Source organism: Mus musculus, chromosome 8 (genome assembly GCF_000001635.26).
Source record: "Mus musculus strain C57BL/6J chromosome 8, GRCm38.p6 C57BL/6J".
NCBI classification, from domain to species: domain Eukaryota; kingdom Metazoa; phylum Chordata; class Mammalia; order Rodentia; family Muridae; genus Mus; species Mus musculus.
Window position 1 is genome coordinate 110,572,761 of NC_000074.6, and position 21,303 is coordinate 110,594,063.

General features: G+C 44.2%; 1 protein-coding gene across 11 annotated transcripts in view; it reads left to right on the plus strand.

Annotated features, from left to right (window-relative positions):
• The window catches only part of Hydin (HYDIN, axonemal central pair apparatus protein), a 343,286-nt gene that overhangs the window by 305,793 nt on the left and 16,190 nt on the right, over positions 1 to 21,303 (plus strand). For all 11 annotated transcript variants that reach the window (XM_030243552.1, NM_172916.2, XM_030243556.1 and 8 more), the window contains 13 exons: positions 2,081 to 2,299; positions 5,391 to 5,551; positions 6,789 to 6,886; positions 7,911 to 8,106; positions 9,200 to 9,412; positions 9,907 to 10,045; positions 11,142 to 11,307; positions 13,263 to 13,410; positions 14,274 to 14,481; positions 14,876 to 15,097; positions 16,690 to 16,859; positions 19,849 to 20,047; positions 20,907 to 21,065. In XM_030243552.1, coding sequence (XP_030099412.1) covers positions 2,081 to 2,299; positions 5,391 to 5,551; positions 6,789 to 6,886; positions 7,911 to 8,106; positions 9,200 to 9,412; positions 9,907 to 10,045; positions 11,142 to 11,307; positions 13,263 to 13,410; positions 14,274 to 14,481; positions 14,876 to 15,097; positions 16,690 to 16,859; positions 19,849 to 20,047; positions 20,907 to 21,065 — 2,298 coding nt within the window. The remainder of the gene's footprint in view (positions 1 to 2,080; positions 2,300 to 5,390; positions 5,552 to 6,788; positions 6,887 to 7,910; positions 8,107 to 9,199; positions 9,413 to 9,906; positions 10,046 to 11,141; positions 11,308 to 13,262; positions 13,411 to 14,273; positions 14,482 to 14,875; positions 15,098 to 16,689; positions 16,860 to 19,848; positions 20,048 to 20,906; positions 21,066 to 21,303) is intronic.

Genomic DNA, 21,303 nt, shown 5'->3' on the forward strand with positions numbered 1-21,303 from the left:
GGGATCTCCTTTACATCTTGTATAGTTGAATAATTTAAAACTTTTCCATCCCAGGCTTCCTCCGTACGCTTAAGCATTGTTAGAACCCTCAAAAAAACTTTTGTCCGTATGAATCACAATTATTGATGATTAGCCTATTAGAAATTAAAAGTAGGAATGTGTTTAGATTTATACTTTTTTTTGTATTTGTATGGGTATGATGGTTTGCCTACATGCATATCTGTGCGCCACATGTATGCCCATACCCACAGAGACCAGAAGAGGATATCAGATCCCCTGGATCTGGTTGTGAGCTGCCATGTGCCTGCTTGGAACAAACCTGCATCCTCTGGAAGAGCAACCAGTGCTCTTAACTACTGAGCCATCTCTCCAGGACCTCAAATTAGGAATATTTTAAAGCATTCTTTTTTAATGATTTTTAAAGTTATTTTTATGTATACGAGTACTCTATCTGCATAGATAGCTGCACCCCAGAAGAGGGCATCAGACCCCATTACAGATGGTTGTGGGGCCCCATGTGATAGCTGGGAATTGAACTCAGGACCTCTGAAAGAGCAGACAGTGGTCTTAGCCATATTTTTAAACATATTTGTTTTAAAGTACAATAAGCCAACTATCTTTTAATTAAAATACCATAGTTTGCCAGGCTGTGGTGGCGCACGCCTTTAATCCCAGAACTTGGGAGGCAGAGACAGGCGGATTTCTGAGTTCAAGGCCAGCCTGGTCTACAGAGTGAGTTCCAGGACAGCCAGGGCTACACAGAGAAGCCCTGTCTCAAAAAATAAAATAAAATAAGATAAAATAAAAGACCATATTTTATTTGTAAAAAACTATATTTTCAAAAACGTATGTGGTCAGTGTAGAATCATTTCATCTTTCTTGTTAAGATAGGGTCTCCTGCAAGAGCACAGTGGTTCAAGCCTTTAATCTCAGGGGGCAGAGGCAGGAAGCAGACACTGGCAAATAATTGTGGGTTCAGGGCCAGCCTGGTCTACAGAGCAAGTTCCAGGCAACCAGGGCTGTTACAAAGAAAAACCCTAACTTAGGGGGAAAAATAGGGTCTCCTTTGTATCCCAGGCTAGCCTTGATCTTCTTACCCTCCTGTCCCTGTGTATCCCAGGCTAGCCTTGGGCTTCTTATCCTCCTGTCCCTGTGTATCCCAGGCTAGCCTTGAGCTTCTTATCCTCCTGTCCCAGGCTTGTGTTATGGGTGTGCACCACCACATCCAGCCATTTTATGTCTTTATACATCTTTACCATATAACTGAATAAGGTCATATGGCTTCTGCTATCTGCTCGCTCTATTCAGTCTAACTATGCACCATCATCTTTAACTTCTAGGAAGTTACACTGTCACTCATAAGAAAAGGAATGTACAAGAATCAAGTGGCATCTCAGGATGTTATTGAAAGTTTTGTCCTCCAGGTTCCCTGGAAAGGTCTTGGAGATGGCAAGGGTCATTGGATCACTTTCTAGAAACTACTGTACTGTGTTGAGTGACCTATATGTATGAATAATAATGTGTATCAGGTGGTTGTGGGTAGCATTTGGAGACATACTGCTTGAACTTTAACCCAGATCACTAGTGTTAAAGACTTTAAGCAATTTACGGGTTTTTTTTTTTTAATCTGTAAAGTGGGGAATGATAGCTCTGTACTTCTCAGAAGATATTGTAGGGATTAGTAAAATTGCTCAAGAGTTGAGAATACTTCTTGAGACAAGTAACAGTGGTAACTATTACTATTGCTCTTAGTGTGTGTGTGTGTGTGTGTGTGTGTGTGTGTGTGTGTGTGTGTGTGTATGTGTGTGTGTGTGTTTATTTTGAGAGAAGGTTTCACTCTGTAACCTAGGCATGCCTAAAAACCTATTATGTAGCCTTGGCTGGCCTCAAACTCATGGTAAATCTCGCTCACCCTTCCAAGTGCTGGTGCTCCTCCATGAAACACTGTGCCTAGGGTCTCTTACATGATTTAAGTCAATCTACCTATACAGGCATGGATGATATATTTTGAGTCACTACCAGGCATCAAAGGTTCTTAGGATTGAATTCTCCAAAATACAAATACTCCATTTTTCCCTAGATTGGGCATCTCCACCCTGGCTGTTCCAAGGACGTGGTGGTGACCTTGAAATCAGAATCACCCATCACCCTGAAGAAGATGTGTGTCAAGTGCAAGCTTTCCAAGATCATGTTTCAGCTCCCTGTAGACCAGGTCCCTGACTGGGATGACCGCATGCGCACAGTCAAGTGGGTGGATGCTCCCCGAAATACACCTCTGACCTTGAATACAAAACGAAAGGTGAGTATACAAGGGACAGGAAACACAGACTTCATCCAGCCCGCCATGCTCGGTACCCACTGCTCTCAATTTTAGTGTCTGGCTGTGGAAAACAGAAAAGGTTTGCATCTGACTTTGGTTTCAAAAATGGCAAAGTATTTCCATGCCCACCACCCTTACAAACGACACATACCACCTTAGTTGACAAGGTTTAGCTTCAGTCTATGTAAAGGGTTCAGCAAGTTCTTCCATCTTCTTCCTCTTTTTCCTCCTCCTCCTCTTCTTCAAATATGGCATCACTAGTCATTTAGTTGTTTCCTGCTTCCACCGGGTGTCTGGAACTAGAGTAATCAGAACTCCCAGTGCATAGTGGTATCTCATCCTTGGCACATATGTGCCCCTTGCATCTTTTTTTTTTAATTCTATAATAAATTAACCCATGCCCAATGAGGGAACTAGGCCCCCAAATGCTGTGTAGTTCTGGCCATTCCATCTCTTTATCTCTCTCCTAGAGGTAATCACAATCCCAAGTTACTCCCTTGTTCAACTGTTGTTAATCTGAGCATTCTAGAAGGATTGAGGCAGAGCTGTAGTTCTCAACTGGTTTTTTTTTTTTTTTAAGATTATGGTATGTGTTCATAGTTGTGTGGACTATAATAGTATACAAATTTCACTGTTGTTTACAGTCCAGACTTTTTCTCTCTTCCTCTGAAAGTTATTTCAAGGTGTTCTCTTATGGACAGCATTTCTGTGTATGTTGGCATCCATGTTTACATTTCTACAAGTGGGGTCACTAAATCCTGTGAACGTCCAGCCCTTCCAAGCTGATGTCCAAGTGTTTTCCAAACTTGCTAGACTGATTTCTACTTTTACAACGAAGGAGTCTTGTGAGACACATCCTTTCCAACATTTGATTTGACTTTGTCAGACATTTGGGAGGCTGGTTGGTTAGTTGGTTGGTTGGTTTGTGGGATACTAAAGAGAAACCCACAGCCTTAGGCATGGCAGTCTTGCTTTTATCATTTGAACAACTAGGGTATTATCTCATGATGAACCTTGATTGTACTTCTCTAGTCACTGGCCAGACTGGATGTGACTTCTTACTATCGCTGACCACACAGGTCCCCTCTTACATGGATGCCTTTTTTGTGCCTTCTGCTCATTTTTCAGTTATGACGCTCATCCTGTGTTTAAGGTTTCTTATCTTTAAGAAATTCCATTTGTATTATGTGTCCACGCATTCTCAAAAATCTAGAGCTTAACTTTTTACTCAGTTTTTGTTGTTGTTGTTTTTTAAGATCTATCTTTATTTTAACTCTTTATATGCATGAGGGAATCGGGGTATGTACATATGGGTGCAGATGTCCTCAGTGGTCTGAAGAGGGCATGTTACAGGTGGTTGTGAGTGACCCTACATGGGTGCTAGCAACCAAACTCAGGTCAACATGTGCTCTTAAGGACTGAGATATCTCTCCATCCCCTCTATATTTTGATAAACAAAAGGCTATTCTTAATTTTTAAAAGATGTTTCATTTATTTTTAATTTATGTATATGGGTGTTTTGCCAGCATATATGTATGTGTGCCGCATACCTACGCTGCCCACAGAAGCCTGAGGGGCCATCAGATCAACTGAAGATGGAGTGGTTACAAGTGGCTAGCTGCCATGTGGGTGTTGGGAAGTGAACCTAGATCCTCTGGGACAGTGGCCAGTGCTCTTAACCAATGAGCCATCTCTCTACCCCTCCCCAAATATTCTTAATTTTAATGTAGTCAAAGTTATCAGTTTCTTTTTTGTTACATTTATTATTTTTGTATCTTATTTTTGAAACCATTCCCTCCCCAAAATATATTCACCTCACTAGATATTTTTTAAGTATGAGCTTGGCCTTTGATACCTAAGCCTTTGATGCATCTGGAAATTCCATCTGACGTGAAACTAGGCTCTAATTTCATATTTTTTATTGAGACAACTCCCTTGCCAAGTTTGGAGCCCTTCTGTTCCCTAGTGTTCTGATAGAACTCTGTGTCATATCTCAGTTTTATCTGTCCCTAGGTCATTTCTGATCTCTTCCATTCTGGTGTCAGCTCGTCCATCCCTGAGCCTGTTTTCTTAATTTCTATAGCTTCATAATCAACATGATGTCTGAGGGAAGTTCCTCGTCTGCATTGTTCTGTTCTAAATCTTTTGGCCATTCTTGATCCTTCTCTTTCTTCTACTATATAATTTCTGAATCCATCTGCCAATTATTACCAAAACCTGTAATGGAACTGATTACAGTATTTGGAATATAATATTAACTCATCCTTCCTATTTAAAAAAAGGTATTTCTATTTTTTAGGCCTTCTCTAAGATTTGCAACTGTTTCTTTAGGAGTAATAAAGCTATTCCATTGCTTTCTTTAACATTTTTATCCAGTTTCTTTTACTTTAAGATGTTTTACTGTTCAGTTATTTTGATGGGTCTTTAAAATTTGTTCTTGCATGAATTTTATTAAATTACTTTTCCCTCCAAATTTTCATGTTGATCTAAAAAGATGGAGTTGGTGGTGATTCACACCTTTAACGAATGATTCTTGTTGTTTGCACTTTTCCTAATCCCTCTTAGCAAAAAGTTTTAAAATCCTTTCACAACTAAATAATTCTTTTGATCCTCTCCATTTGCAACTTGTTTTCTATTTAATCAATACCTGGTCTTTTCTCTATGGTTATCTTTTCTCTATCTTTTTGTTTTTGTTTTTGTTTCTGAGACAAAGTCTCTCTGCACAGCCCTGGCTATCCTGGAACTCACTATATAGATCAAGCTAGCCTCAAACCTGACTCTGCCTTCCATTTGTTGGGATTAAAGGCATGACCATGCCTAGTTCTTCTATCTTCTTTAGAGTCCGTCTGATCCAAGACTCATGCCCACATGGTCCTGATCCTCTCCGTTAATTACCTGCTACCCAGTTTTTCTCTTCCATTCAGAGCTATCAAAGATTTGACAGTCATGTCTTCCAGAACTGTATGTATGGGTTCATGTGCCTTTCCGTGGTAAATCAGTGTGCTGTTCCCCAGTGTTCCTGTGCATGGCTGGCTTTGCAGTGCTAAGGACGTGGTTGCCTTTGTTCCAGGTCATAGAGATGGACCCTGAGCCAGCCCACTCGGTGGTAGAAGAAAATTACCGAGAATTGCGGATCCAGTTCAGTGCCAATGTGGATTTTGCTTCATATCAGTGTGAAACAACTGAAGTGTTCTTTAAGGAAACACTGGTTTACCAGACCCGAGTGTTTGAGTGAGTTACTGGGAGCTTTTACCCAACTAAGGAAACTGTCTTTAAGGACCAAACAACTGCATGTTTAAATTTTTTACATATATATTGCATCTTTCTTTTTTAAAAAAATTGCATCAAATAAATGGGTTCCAATGGCATTGCTTAAAAACTGCTTTTTAAAAAGGTTCTCAGTCAGGAATGGTAGTTCGTTCTGTAGAGGCTAAGACCAGATAATCTTGAACACCAATCCATAATAGCCTATATAACAGCAAGACTCAAGTCTCAAAACATTTTTTGAGACAGGGTATCAGTAAGTGACCCTCCTTGCCCTGGAACTCACCCTGTAGACCAGGCTGGCTTCGGACTCAAAGAGACCAGCCTATCATTGCCTCCCACGTGCTAAGATTAAAGGTATGCACTATTATACCTAGCTGTATTTTTTTAATCCTTTTATTTTATATTTGCTTTTGGATAACATGTAATAATGATGCATATTTACAGCATAGATGCATCTACCTGTAAATGGTTGGGGCAGAATAGTTAGCATTCCCGTCCCTGGACCTTTATGTGGAGTTAGAACCTCCAGAGTCCTCTCTTCTAGTTCCTCATAAACTACCTCATAGGCTTCTATAAACTGCAGAACACACTTACTGCTCTCCCAGTGCTGTGTTTTACTACTGTTACCCAACGTCTCTCTATCCATGCCTCCCCCAACCTGTCCCAGCTTCCAGTAATCGTCATGCTAAGTTCTTCCACTATGAGAGTAAATGTATTGACTTCCACACGTGAGAGAGAACGCACATGTGTCTTTCCATGTCCGGCTTGTTTCGTTCGGGGTGATGTCTTTCAGTCCTACCCATTTTGATGGAAAAAGACAGAATTATAGAGAACAGTAAGGAGGTTACTCAAAAGGAAACTAAAAGTAGACCTACTGTGTGACCCAGCTAGCTCACCTCCTGGTGTATATCCAAAGGGGGAGTCCAATCAATATGTTGAGGAATGTTTGCACTCCCATGTGGACTCTTCATAGCCACCAAGATGCCAAGGCAAAGCATCAGCCTAGCTGTCCACTGTCAAAGAATGAATAAAGAAAATATGAATATTTATGTGTGTGCACAACAGGCTAAAACTCAGACATAAAAAAAAAAGTACCTAAGAAACAAAGTGACTTGCCTTTGACAAACAGTACAGCCGATACTCAGGTAGGGCAGAAATTATGGACAACCCATTCTGAAATCTGCTCCTGATCTACCCACAGGTTTGACCTCGTTAACACAGGACAGGTGCTGTTAGAATTCTGCTGGATCTCAGAAGAAGCCTCCAAGGCAGTCAGTTTTGCCATGCCTGAGCGTCAAGGTAAACTCAGTGCCACATGAACCCCAGGGTCTGACCTGAGTCACCATTCTCAGAGAAGCCTTAGAGGCCAGTGTTACTCCCGCAGCCTCTGAGTAGCTAAGAACAGCAGAGCATGGGCCTCGTGGGTTTACAAAGCCACATGGACCTGAGCGATAAGTAGCTTTCCCTCTTCCTCTCCAGAATGATGGCTCGTGTCATCTATCACTAGGAATCTTGTCTTCTAGTTCTGAACCTTCGGGAAGATTGCCGGTCACAAAACAAACAAGCAAGCAAACACCCTATGATGGGGCTGGAAAGATACCCCAGCAGATAAGAGCACTTGTGCCTCCTCTAGGAGACTCAGGTTCAGTTCCTGGGATCCACATGGCAACTTACAACTGTCTGTTGCTCCAGTCCCACAGGGTCTTGACACCCTCTTCTGATGTCTGCAGCATCATAAATACATGTAGTATACAAACATACATGCAGACAAAGCACTCATACAGGTGCAAATAAAATAAGTCTTTTTAAAAGAAAACCATGGGCCATTTTCCCAGAAGAAATAGAAAGCTCTCCCAAAGTGTGTAGTGATATACTATAGCACGAAGCACTAGCAAAGGGCCTAGCACCTCGTGGGTATCTAAAGCAGTCATTGTTATTTCAGTTGTGGAGACTCCCAGATTTTCCAGATGGGCCCTTACCCATGGACTCTCACTTTGTAAATCCCTATGTTATATCAATGATTGGCCACAAATTCTATTCATAGCCCATTACCCTGTTGCAGAATATCTGCAAACCCTTTCTTGACCTACAACCCCTGAGCCAAAAGGAAATCAATCTGAAAGCACCATAGAATTAATAGAAGTGTTTTTCACACATCACCTGTGAAGTGTGAATTGATTCCTTTCTACTTGTGCCCAGCATGGACTATACCTGCTATAAGGCATGAGTCCACAGATATCACAGAAGGTCCCTCGGAACTTGGGAGCAGCCTGCCCATCCCATTACCACCGTGGAATATCACCTCTTCTCTATCCTCCCTCAGGTTCAAGTCAAAAAGAGCTAAGTCAGGGCTCAGGCAGCTCCCTGGACAGTGCCCTGGACCGCTGGACCGAAGCCTCGCCATCACCCTTCTCAGTGGAACCCCCCTCAGGCGTTGTGCCCGTAGGAAAGACTCAAAAGCTCAAAGTGAAGTTCTCGCCAATGGACATCGGAGAGTTCGAGAGCTCCTTGTACTGCCAGTAAGGAGATGTGTTCTCCAAGCCTCCAGCCCTCAGCCTCCTCTTCCACCATACCCTAGATGCCTCACAGAGCCCGGAAGTCTAAAAGGGCCTACCTTCGGAGAACAAAGAGGATGTAGTCTAAGCCCCGCCCATCAATTTCTCCCGCCCTTCCACCTGCCCACTTCCCCCTTCCTGGCCACATGCAGGACTCCACTAAATAAGAGAGTAATTTGTAGCCCAGCAGCTTCTACCCCTTTGGAAAGCTTCCTTCTGTCTTCTCTGAGCCTCCATTGCCTCATATATAAAATGCAAGCACTAATCCTTATCATGTAGAATTATTTGGCCTGCTAAATGACCTAGTTTAAGCAAAGAGCCTGCAGCAATGCCTGGCCCACAATAAACTCAATAAACAAAGACGGGAAGGAATATTGGGTTGGCAGACCCGGTCTGGTCTGGTGTCCAGTGAGAGAGAGAGAAAAAAAAGTAAACAAATACATGTATCAGAGAGCGTCCCAGATATGGCACCTTCTTCCAGGAAATTTTCCAGAAAGAACACCTGCCTTGTAGAAGCTTCTCTAAGTCTTGCCCTAGGATGGCAGAGGCCTACCTGAAGTGCCAGAGTTCCCCTGAACCCCTGATCTTATACCAGAGAGACCTCTGCCACACTAGAGCCACCTCAGCTCAGCCCCAAGGCTGAGTCTGTTCATATGCATCACCTTCTCCAAGGGTCTTAGAATAACTTGGTTAGGGTTTCCAGGTCCTTCTCTATAATCTATTGGATGCCTAGGAGTGAACCCAAAGGGCAAGCACGTTGTTTACATAACCACTGATAGGAGGGAAAAACTTAGAGCCACATACACAGAGGGTACTTACATCTAGGTTCCTCAGAGTCAGCCCACTTGTCCATTTAACAGTAAATTCATTAGTGCCTATTATGCTACTATATAGAATGTGCCAGTCAAGGCAAAATATGGTGTGACTGACCAAGACAAACCCACCCTCTGCTCACATGGAACTCACATTCTGGTAAACAGAATATTTATTTCCAACCAGCTAAGAAAGGGACAACGGGATAGAAAAATCAAAATTAAAAATAACCCTCTCATTTCAGAATTCCCAACCTCCCACTTGGAGAACAAGGTCCTATTTTGATAACAAAAGGGCGAAGCGTCCTGCCGTTCTGCCACTTTGACCTGAAGGAGTCGGACTACATCAGTGGTCATCGGCGCAACCCAGAGCTCCGAGGACCAGGCGCTGGGCCTCTCGAACCTAATACCCGTGTGATTGAGTTCACCAGTGTGGGCATCGGTGGGAAGAATGTCCAGTGAGTCTGAGTTGTATCGTTTGAATTCCAGCCAATCAGCCCTTCCAAAGAATTCAGATGCAGAATCCAGAAAAAGCCCACCCATGCTGATGCCTAGAAGCAAACTGGACATCTCGAGGGTTGCCGTAGAGGTTTAACATCGGAGAACTGATACACGAGCGAAGCTGGGTTCTGTTTGCGTTGCTTTTGACAGTAGGGGAACTCTAGCATGTATAAAAATGTGAATTCCCTCACCTCCACCTTGGCACAGAGCATCCCTTGACACATATGGCCTTGGGAGAGTTAATCACTCCAAACTCCATAGCTGCACCATTCATTACCCCCTTAGATGCCTGGGGAGATGGCATTTTTATTTCTACAGCAATGAAGTTCTCTGGTCATTTCTAGTTCCCTGTGGGGAGACTGTGACAGTTCTGGGGTTTACATATATTTTCTTGAATTTTTTTTCAATATCTCCCCTAACTTTCTTCTGTCCATCTTTCCTCCCCGGCCAGGACCTTCACAATTCTGAACCCGACCAACAGCACCTATTCTTTCTGCTGGACCTCTGAAGAGACGGAAAGTCTCCAGCACCCTCCGGCCTTTGTGTGTCTTACAGAAAAGGGTATCATCCACCCTGAGAAGAAAGCTGAGGTGTGTGTGGACGGGGACCCCCACAACTCTAGCCATCTCTGTGTAGCAAGAGTGTGAAGGGAGAAAAGTATTGATGAGGATCCATGTATTTATTGACTGTATTTATTATTGTTCATCAACATGTACAATCCCAGTGAGCAAGATAGACCTGGGCTCTCTTGGCTGGCTCTGGAGACAGCTCTAGTATTTGCGGGGATTTTATAAGAATATTCAAAGAGCCAAAGGGGACCAGACACAAGTATCTGGGGCTTCCTGGGACCATAGTATAAGGCCATAAAGAACTATCTGTATCTAGAAGATTGACAACAGCAAATGGATATGATTTTACTTTCCCAGAGAAATAGGCAAAACGCACGAATGAAATCCTATCTGTGGCTTAGTCCTAAATGTCTCCACAATAACATAAAGGAGGCGGTCAGATCTATATGTGAACTTGCCTTGCCAGTCAAAGCATATGTGTGGGCTCCATGGCCAGTAAGCTCTACAGAGAATCTTACATGTAGCAATAAATCCACGAATTGAAAGTTATGAATTTAAATACTGTCCAGAAGCTGGTGAGATGGCTAAGCAGGTTGGGGGGGGGGTAGTTACTGCCAAGCCTGAGACGCATATGACGTAAGGTGAGAGCCGACTTTCACAAGCTGTCCCCTGATCTCCACATGTGTGCTCAGCACACATGCACACATGCACACATACACACTCACCAAGAGAGAAAGAGGGAAAGAGAGAGAGAGAGAGAGAGAGAGAGAGAGATCGGATTACTCTGATAATAATATTAAAGTGGGCTGCATGCCGGACTGCTGACAGACATGTGCATTGTGTCGCTTTGCTAATTCAGTTCACTGTGCTGCAGTCGTGCCATCCAAGGAATGGCACAGAATGCAGCTGTATAATCAGCAGAAGCTGTGAACGGGGTGCATGGCCCTACTCCCCAGAAGGCAGGGCAAACATTGACAACGTAGATTGAGCCACACCCATTTTAGATGGTAATGGAAACCTGGGAAAATGTCACCTCTTATGGCCCTCATACAAGTAGGTCTCCAAAAGGACAAGGAAGAAATGCCTCTCACTGTCCTTTTCTGACTTGTCGTCATAGATTATATTCCAGTTCCTGCCGGCTCACCTGGACATCACGGAAGAGTTCTGGACTTTCTCTATCCCAGAGCATAATATCTCAGTCCCCTTCCTGCTGGTGGGCAAGACCACAGACCCCCTTATCTCTCTTGACAAGTCTCACCTCAATTTCAGCTCTCTCCTCATTGGTAAGGTGGCTGGCCCTGTCGCTCTCTCACTGTGAATTGGCATGACCCTAGGTCACCAAGGACTCCAGGAGCAGTCAGGAGTGGGGCACTCTTCTTGGAACCTTCCAAAAGTATGTCAGAAGCAGAGAGCCATACGATAATTCCCTCTCAATCTCATTTCCATCGGCTGTCTTTGGCAGCCACACCCTAACACCTTGAAATATGTGGGAGCTTTGTTATAGATTCCAATCATAGGAAGAAGACTAGCAAAAACTAAATAAAATAAATAGTAAGTCAGAGGTTGATAACGTGTTATAGGAAAGAATGTCATAGGATAAGAAAAATAGAAATGTGGCACACACCAAAGAGGTAACATTCAGCAGAGACCTGTGCTGTAAAGGAAGTGACCATCAGATAATGCATAGCTCTGTGCATCTTTCATATGGATATGGGTGGGACTGTAAAATCCAGCTAAGACCAAAGAGTTTTTAAGTGATTCATTAGAAGTTTATTTAGACAATAATATTCTTGACAGTAAATCAAACTATATGAAGGGTTTAATCCAAGACTTCAATGGTGCAGATTTCGGTATAATCACTGAATCAATAAAGAACCATATGACCATGTTAATGCACCAAATATAGTCATTGCTTAAATTCTTCAAAAGTTCATCCCTATTCCAACCCTCAAAAACCCTCCCACAATAAAACAAGAGTTGAAGAGAAAACATAAAGAATATTAACCTAAAGCAGCAGGCAATCAAATAGTGTCCTATAATAAGCCCAGAAACAAACAAACTAACTAACGAACTAACTAACTAACTAACTAACTAACTATATATATATAATAGATGAGCATGAATCTTAATGGAGAGAAAGTAATAATCTAACTTGCTGCAGCTGATCACTTTGCACACATAAATCCCCAAGAGATGAGAGAGAAAAACTACTAGAGTCAAGATAACTTAGTAAAGTGAACAAGATAAGTGTCCCTTTTTGCTGTAAACACCTAGAAGCAAAAACAAAAATAAAAACTCTACTGCTAACCAAATGTACATTATCCAAAGTTAAATCCAATTCCTAAGACCTATATGTCAAGAGTTAAGTGACATTAAAATGCTTCAAAATAGGAGCTAAACATTTGGTTAGTTCTCCCAAAATTAAATATAAATTTAATCAAATTTCATTTAGAATCACAGCTAGGGTTATACAGAATGCACAGCTAAAATTTAATTTTAGATAGATGCAATGTTAATACACACACATACACACAAATACAAACACACACACACTCTATGTCCCAAGAAATAGTTGGGTCACATTTATGCTAATAAAGGTTATTTGCTAAATCTGATAGGTTCAAATCCCATAGGGCTGAGGAAGGGAGAGAATTGGATAAGACAATTCTAAGTTTTGTGGGGAAGTAAATGTTTTAACATTAGCCAATGAGAAAAGCAAAATAATGAGTCAGGACCCTCCACAGGAGAGCCCAGGGCCATGCAAGGTCAAATTCAAAAGAACTACAGGTAGAAACTCTGTATAGAAATGTGAGCCATCAAAGGGGTTAGGGCTGGGGGCGTGGGGGCGAGTTCCCCATTAGAGACCCAGGAAGACCTTACAACTCCTGACTGATGGGAAAAGAAAGGTGTCAACAGAATCCCAGCCGAGCTGTGGCCAGGTCAGAGAACCCACCTTCTGAAGGAGCAGTCAATTAGGGAAGAAACATTTTGGGCAGATGATGTGGAATCTGCCTACAGGAGGAAGGTCGCTGGGAAGGCAAAAAGAAGGAAGGCAGGCAGGCAGTGGTCAGTGGCTGAGGAATTCAGGGGTTGCCTGAAATTGTTCTGTGAAAGTTGGGGGGAGGGGATGCTGAGATTGCTCTGTGAAACCTTCCTCTTCTGCGTGGGGCACCGTCTGCTACACCACCTCACTGAGCAGGAGAGAGGCCCTTGCTGAGGGATGGCGTTTCCCCCCCAGGCAGAGAAGCCCGAGAGACAGTAAAGATCATCAACAAGGAGGAGCAAGGGTTCAATTTCGCCTTCCAGGACAACTCCCGCTATTCTGAAGGATTCAACAACAGCCTCATTGTATGCCCCATGGAAGGCTGGATCCCGCCACTGTCCAGGTGAGTAGAACTGAAATCCTCCAGATGCATGGCAGGGTCCCAGGCCTGCCAGACAGTAGAGTCAATTGGAGAGATTCACTTTTAAAAATCTCTCATAGGCCATCAAGATGACTCAGTGGTAAAGGCACTTGCCACCAAGGCTGACAACCTGTGTTCAATTCCCAGCACCCACCGAGTAGGAGGAGAGAACTGACTCCCACAACTTGTCCTCTGATCTCCACACACATCCTATTGGTACACACACACACACACACACACACACACTCACTCACACATACCCCACAGAGAGAGAGTTTTAAAAAATCTTAAATAAAAATTAGAGCCTCTCCCAACTCTAAGATTTAAATATAAACAGTTTCATCTCTATCCACCTGGCTTCCTGGTGTTCATTTTCTTGAATTGTGTGGCATTGAGAATTCCAATTTGTTTATGTTTGTATGGCTGTTCTGTGTGTATTATGTCTGTGCACCATATATGTATAGTGCCTGATGAGGCCTAAAAAAGGTATCAGACTCCCTAGGACTAGAGTTACAGGCAGTTGTGAGCCACCATGTATGTGGGTGCTAGGAATTGAACCCTGGCCCTCTGGAAGAGCAACCAGTCCTCTTAACTGCTAGCCATCTCTCCAGCCCTAATCTAAATCTTTATCTCAATATTTTTTCCTATGTACATAGCCTTTTCCTTGTCTTGTGTCTATAAACCCACAAAGCAGTATCTAGTGCCTGGAAAATCCTTAAAACTCACTTAATTTGGAGTGCTGGTTTTGGTGTCTTTTGCTCATAGTGCATCCAAAAATCCAGTGGACTCTTGTCTTGTGAGATTGTCACAGTCTGACTTACTCAGCTGTTTTGTTTCCCGAACAGGTTCCCAGTTGATATTTTCTTCACACCAAAGCAAGAAGGAGATGTGAACTTCAATTTGATCTGCAATATAAAAAAGAAAGCTCACCCTCTGACACTCAACGTCAAGGCCGAGGGCTACACTATGAATGCTGAGGTCAAGTGCAGAGACAGGATGGGCACCACCATCCTCCTGACATCCACCCAGGTCAACACCATCAACTTCTACGAGGTAATGGATGACAAGGACCTATTGCTCTTCCCTTATCTAGGGAATGTGATAGATACAATGAGTGTGAGCTGAGCTGTCCTGTCTCAAATACTAGAGACAGCAGATAAATCCATCCCCAGGGTTATGTAGTTATGATGAGAATGGGAGAGACATGAATACTTGAGATTTTTACTGCCAAGAAAGATCTAAGAATTAAATTACCAACTTATACTTGGAATATGAGAGGACCCTAATACTTGGTGGGGGTTTTGGGAATATCCAGTCCCATTCAGCTAATGACACCCAGCTTATTAATGTCACTCTCTACCCTTACTTCCCAATGAATATCTCTCCCTAGACAAGGGATTTGTGGCTTTTTTTTTTCATCCACCATGCTGTTCTCTCCGTCTTTCAGGTGGAGTTGAATGAATGTGTTCAGTGTGAATTCAGTTTCATCAACACGGGCAAGTTCAACTTCAGCTACCAGGCAGAGCTCTCTGGACCAAAACTCCTGTTGCAATACTTGGACTTCACACCCACCGACAGTAGCGTAGACGTGGGTCAGTCTGAACCGGCCAACCTGTCATTCCAACCGTATCAGAAGTGTGTCTTGAAGGGCCTGGAACTCAAAATCAAGGTGAGACCATTCAATGTTTTCCAAACGCCAGAAGAACCCATGGCATGTTGCCCCAGCTGGATAGTTGCAGCAGCCCCAACAGTGTGGTTGCCTTGGAAATGGCCCTCAGGTGTTCTGGAACAGAGGCTGCACCATAAGATAAGCAGTGGACCATCTGAAAGACCCCAAGAGGAGCCCCTCACTCAGGCCTCAGGATAATAGCAGACCCCCAAGAACTCACGATAGACCAAGCTTGCTGCAAGCCACATGAGGCTTTATTCGGGAAAGCCAGAGAGAGCTCTGGGGACGACTCATATCCCACACAGGGGTAGAGGAGTCGACCCTGAGGGAAAAGGTGTCCCAGTTTTTATAGGTCCTCAGGGGGGAATGGAGAAGGGGGGTAGGGGATTTCCAGATCTAAACAATGTCTATTCTCAAGAAATGGGTATGGGAGGGGTACAAGGAAAGAGTCTGGTGCAGGTATAGCAACTCTGGATTGGCCTGGCTGTGGTTGCTGGGGAGATTTTCCAACTCTTTCCCAGCAACCAATATCACAAACACCTGGCAATGGGCTTCATCAGTGGGCACACACATGGGTTCATGGAACGGTCAAAACATTGGCAGACACACGGGTTCAAGGAGTGGCCAGAGCATTGTGCACCTCTATTTTTCTAAATCAGTGAAGCTAGTTCTGCTAACTATGAAATCTATTTTGCCAATTTCAGGGCTTCTGTGACCTTTTACATTCTGTCAGGATCTTTCACATCCGCACACTGTGACACTACCTAGACACTACAATAAGTGAGAGCGTTGGATGGGGCAGGGAATGTATACACACAACCCTTTCCAAGATAAGGTATCAGATGAAGAATCAAACACCCTACCACCATCACCACCCCACCTCACCACCACCCCCTAGCCCCCCAACCCATACACATTAAATAAATAAGTAATGACTTTGCCCATTTAGTCAAGATAGGATGCCACGGCCACGGACGGGCCTGTCGGCCTCTCTCAATCCGTGGGGAATCAGGGGTTCCAGCAGGTGTACATGGAGTTGGTGAGAACTGACAGACAGAATAGGAGACACCACCACCACCCTTTTCTCTTTTTTGGTTTTTTTTTTTCTCTTCATTTTGTTTTTTTAAGAGGGTTTTTGTTGCATAGCCTTGGCTTTCCTGGAACTAGCTCTGTAGACTAGACAGACCTTGAACTCACAGAGATCTGCCCACCTCCAAGAGCTGGGATTAAAGGGGGGCACCATCGCCACCCTGCTTCCCTTTCATCCCTTATTAACAACCTATGGCAGAACTATATCCAGTGGTGGCCCCAAAACATAACGGAAGATGAGACATCAAGCCTTGCACCCAGGCTCCTTGGCAACCCCAGTCCCACCCTGTATGATCACTAGCCATTTCTGCCAACTACTCTGCCTTCATGAACCACTGCTGTAGGAACAAAACAAGAGCCAGTGTGGATTCTGCTTAGAGTAGCTAATTGGAAGCAAATTCATTCAAACCTACTGAAACCGTCCTTTCCTTCTTGCCCTGGGGATGCAATCGCTCTGTCTTCCTGCCTCTAACTACAGTCCCCTGGCCCATCTCTCCTTGCAGATCAGCCATGGCCCAACATTCGTATGCAACATCTTAGGCTGTGCTGTGAGCCCAGCTGTCCATTTCTCCTTCACCAGCCACAACTTTGGGACTTGCTTCATCTACCAAGCTGGGATGCCTCCATATAAGCAAATCCTCGTTGTCACCAACAAAGAAGAAACATCTATGAGGTAAGTAGTCTTCACAGAGACACAAGATAATTCTACAACCACGTGAGAATTCTACAGGTTGAAGTCCTGTCTTCCGGTCTTCTGGTCTCATCTCCGTTGCTGTAATAAAGCACTCTAATCAAAAGCAGCTTAGCAGGGGGATGAGGTTGGGTATTTCATCTGACATCTCCAGGTCTCAGTCCATCATTGAGAAAAGTCAGAGTACAAACTCGGGAGCAGGAACCTGAAGCCAGGGCTACTTGCTACTACTACATTTAGCACTACCACCAACCAGGGAACTTACAACCAAGGAAGTACAGCAGAAGCCACGGACGAACACTGCTTCGTGGCTTACCCTGACTCACGTTTAGCTCACTCTCTTAGGTAGCTCAGGACCACCTGGGTAGGGATGGTGTCACCCACCGTGGGTTGGGCCCTCCTGTATCAGTTTACAATCAAGATAATCCGCCATAGACACATCCACCGACCAACCTGCTAAAGACACTTACTCAAGTAAAAATCTTTTTTTTTTCCCCAGTGATTCTAGGATATGTCAAGTTAACAAGTACTGTTAACTAGTTCACCTTACCAAGACAGAAATAACAGAAAAGAATCTAACACATGTGGCATGAATTCTGGGTCCCTGCCCCCACTACTAATATGAATACATGGACATCCATGATTCCTGCTAGAACCTGCTAGACATCTTCTTCTTGATTTGTAGAGGGCTGTGCCAGATGACTAGCTAATGCAAAGTCCCATAGCTTCTGTTTGTTTCCTCGTGCAGCAGATTTGGAAAGAAGCGTAAGCAGTGGTTTTCAACACGTTGTGGTATCTCCAGCCATAACGTTATTTAATTGCCACGTCATAACCGTGATGTCCATGCTGTTACAAAGCATGATGTAAATATTTGGTTTACAGGATATCTGATATGTAATGCCCCCCCCCTCAAAAAGGGGTCACAACTCACAGGTTGAGAACTGCTGGTTTAGGACACAAAAAAGTGAATTATACTGCAGTAAATAGCAAGTCCGTACTGAGCCTAGATCTCTCAGATCAAACCTGCCTGCATCATCCCTAAGGAACATTTCAGTCCAGGTCTCTATATCGCGCTTTTCAGACCATCTAACGAGAGAGGATCTAGTTCAGTCACTGGCCTGCTGCGTTCATGCACAAATCTTTATACTGGTCCTACCAGAGAACATTCTACAATGAAAAAAGTATTGCTATCAGTATTGTCCTGTGTGATGGCCTTTAACTCTAAGTGGCTTAGTGACACCAAAGAACTCCTTTTAATTTATTAACTTAATTGTAATTTTAACTATAATTATTTCATGTATCCCGTCATGACCATGCACATCAGATGACACAAATCTGAGTTCAAATATCATTTCTTTCTTAACTGTGACACTGAGCAAATTTGTTTTATCTTACTCTTTGTTTTCGTTGTCTGAGGGAGGGGTGCATATTCTCTGTTAGTTTTGAGATGGAGTCTCACTGTGTAGCCCAGGCTGGCCTCAATTCATGATCACCTTATCTCAGCCTCCTAAGTTCTAGGATTGCTGATATGTACCACCATGCTAAGCCCATATTTAAATTTTTTAAATTCTCTGTGACTCTGTCTCTTTGACTGAAGAGGGACCACCCACCTGGAATCAGTACTTAGAACAGTGCTTGGGGCTTAGGAGGTGCTCAGTTACCGTTTGCTGCTGCTGCTGCTGCTGCTGCTGCTGCAATTATTATTCTAGATAGTAAATCACAAGAGTGTCATTTAGTTTCAAGCCACTGAGACAGGAGTTAAGAGCACTTTCTGCTCTTACAGAAGACCCACATTCCATTCCCAGCACCCAGTCTGTAACTCCAGTTCCAGGGGATCTAACTCCCTCTTCTGACCTCTGGCACAACCATGGCATGCACACATGCATGTAGGCAAGCAGTCAAGTGTATAAAGTAAAAATAAATATTTTAATCTTCTCTACCTATAGTCTTTCACAATTTGAGCTCTGTGTGTCCACTTAGCTGGGCTCCTTCTCTAAATATACATCAGGAAAATGAGGGGAAGTTCTGCTAAAAAAAATATAGGTGTCTTCTTGGCTGTGGGATGGGAGTAGAGTGGGGATGATTTTTCCTCTGACCTCCAATGGCACCAGGCATACACAGTGCATGCACACACACACACACACACACACACACACACACACACACACACACAGGCAAGACGCTCATACATATAAAAACGAAGATAAAACGAATCTTTTTAAAATTATTTAAATAAGTTTTTTTGTCTTTACTTTTTTCTTCTTTTTTTGATTTTTTTTAATTGGATATTTTCTTTATTTACATTTCAAATGTTTTCCCCTTTCCAGGTCTCCCCTTCAAAAGCTCCCATCCCATTCCCCCTCCCCCTGCCTCCATGAGGGTGCTCCTCCACCCACCCACTCCCATCTTCCCGCCCTGGCATTCCCCTACACTGGGGCATAGAACACCCTCAGGCACAAAACACTTTCTTGACTTTATCTCATTTAATCCCTATGAAGCAGCTGCCACTAATCCCATTTTACAGCTAAGGGGGCAGATCCAAATGTCCTGAGCGCATTGTCCCAGGTCGCATGGCTAGTGATTGGCAGATCCCGATCCAGACTCCTGTCTGCCCAACTCTGGAACACACAGTTGCGTTCCCCTGAGCCTTGTCACACGGTAACTTTTGAAGCATCCCTGTGAGAGAGTGCAGAACCCTGAAGGCAGTCTTTAGGAAACAGAGCATCGGCTGAGTGCAAGCGTGAGCCTTTGGGTCTGAGACCTGCTCCCACCTCCATCTCAGGATATGACCTACGAGAACATGCTCTGGTCACCGCTGACATCCCTTCCAGCTCTTGGGCTGACTCTGCTGACTCTAGGACAGCGGGGCAGGAAATCTGTCACCTTCCAGCCCAGAAGCATAGAAGACCCATCAGTAACCTCCAATTCTGCCTTCTTGGTGCTTACACCCATCCCTCTTGGTGTTCCTCAGCCTAGATTGTTTGTACACCAACACCCCACACATCGAGGTGAACTTCAACGTGGACGTGATAAAGCCAGGGAAGACCCTGGAGATCCCAATCACCTTTTACCCTCGGGAAGCTATCAGCTACCGAGAACTCATCCCCTTTGAAATCAATGGACTCTCTCAACAGACAGTGGAGATCAAAGGGAAGGGCACAGAAATGAAGGTAAAAGGCAGTGGGCGGGGCTTCAGGACCCTCCTCCCTCTTCCCAACAGTAGGCGGGGCTTCAGAACCCTCCTCTTTCCTCTTCCCAGACTCTAGCCCACTAGCTCATTCTAGCTTGCTCTTCACTGCTCCTAAAACTGTTCCATCCCAGATCCCGGCCCTGCCAAGATAGGATCCCTAATCATACCAAGTGGGAAGGAATTTCTAAACTGGGCTCAAGTGAATCCCGGCTCCTACTCAGAATCCGATTCACTGTGTTATGAACTCAGACAACTAACAGCAAGCACTAAAGAAATGTACTACTGTCTTCTTGGAGAAGTGTCAGATGTACAGCATCCCACTTGAGGGCGTGTCCTATTCAGACACAAGGTTCACCTGTGAACCATCCATCCTTCTCACCCTCGGTGGTGAATATTTTAGTTCCCCGGATTATCCAGAAACTTCTCCTGCCAGGTGACCCAAATCTGTAGAAAATGGTCCTGATAGTCACCCTGTCTTCCTGATACCTGATAACTACATCTGGTATTTGTCTGGTGGCAGTATTTGCATTATGACTGAAGGTTTAAGAAAAAAAGAAATCCAAGATTCTCAGGAATGCATAAGATATTCCAACAAGTGGGGGGAGGGTATGGGGGGGGATGTGTGGCCGCCTCCCCTCAAGTCACAGGGAGGACATTGCCACCTGGTGTGTCTTGTCAACACAAAGCAGGCTAGTGATGAAATGAAGGTATGTCTAACCTGAAGCAGATAGGTCACTGAGAGAGGGAGCTGCCCTTGCTCCTGCAGGAGACAGGCGTCCTCACTCTTGTTTCCCCGCTGACAAGCCCTACCCTTCCTCCTCTCTCTCTGGTCACTTCAGCTTTTAGTCCTAGACCCAGCCAACAGGATCGTGAAGTTAGGAGCTGTCCTGCCAGGACAGGTTGTGAGGAAAACAGTCTCCCTCGTCAACAACAGCCTTGCCCAGCTCACCTTTAATCACTCGGTCCTGTTCTCTATTCCAGAGCTCCAGGAAGCCAAGGTCAGTGTAGGAAAATGGGGGGGGGGGGTGCTCATGGCGGAGGGGGGGAGGAAAGGGGGGATTGCAGGATGCAGAAAAGCTGGCTAGCCAGAGCATAAAACCCAGCAAATGTCTCACTGGGACTTCACTTTGCCGACCAATTCACCCGGATGAGAAGGAAAACTCCTCGCTCCCCTTTCCTCATTAATGGAAAAGGAAAGCCCTCAGTGCCAGCGGGTCCCAGCTCTTCACAGACCGA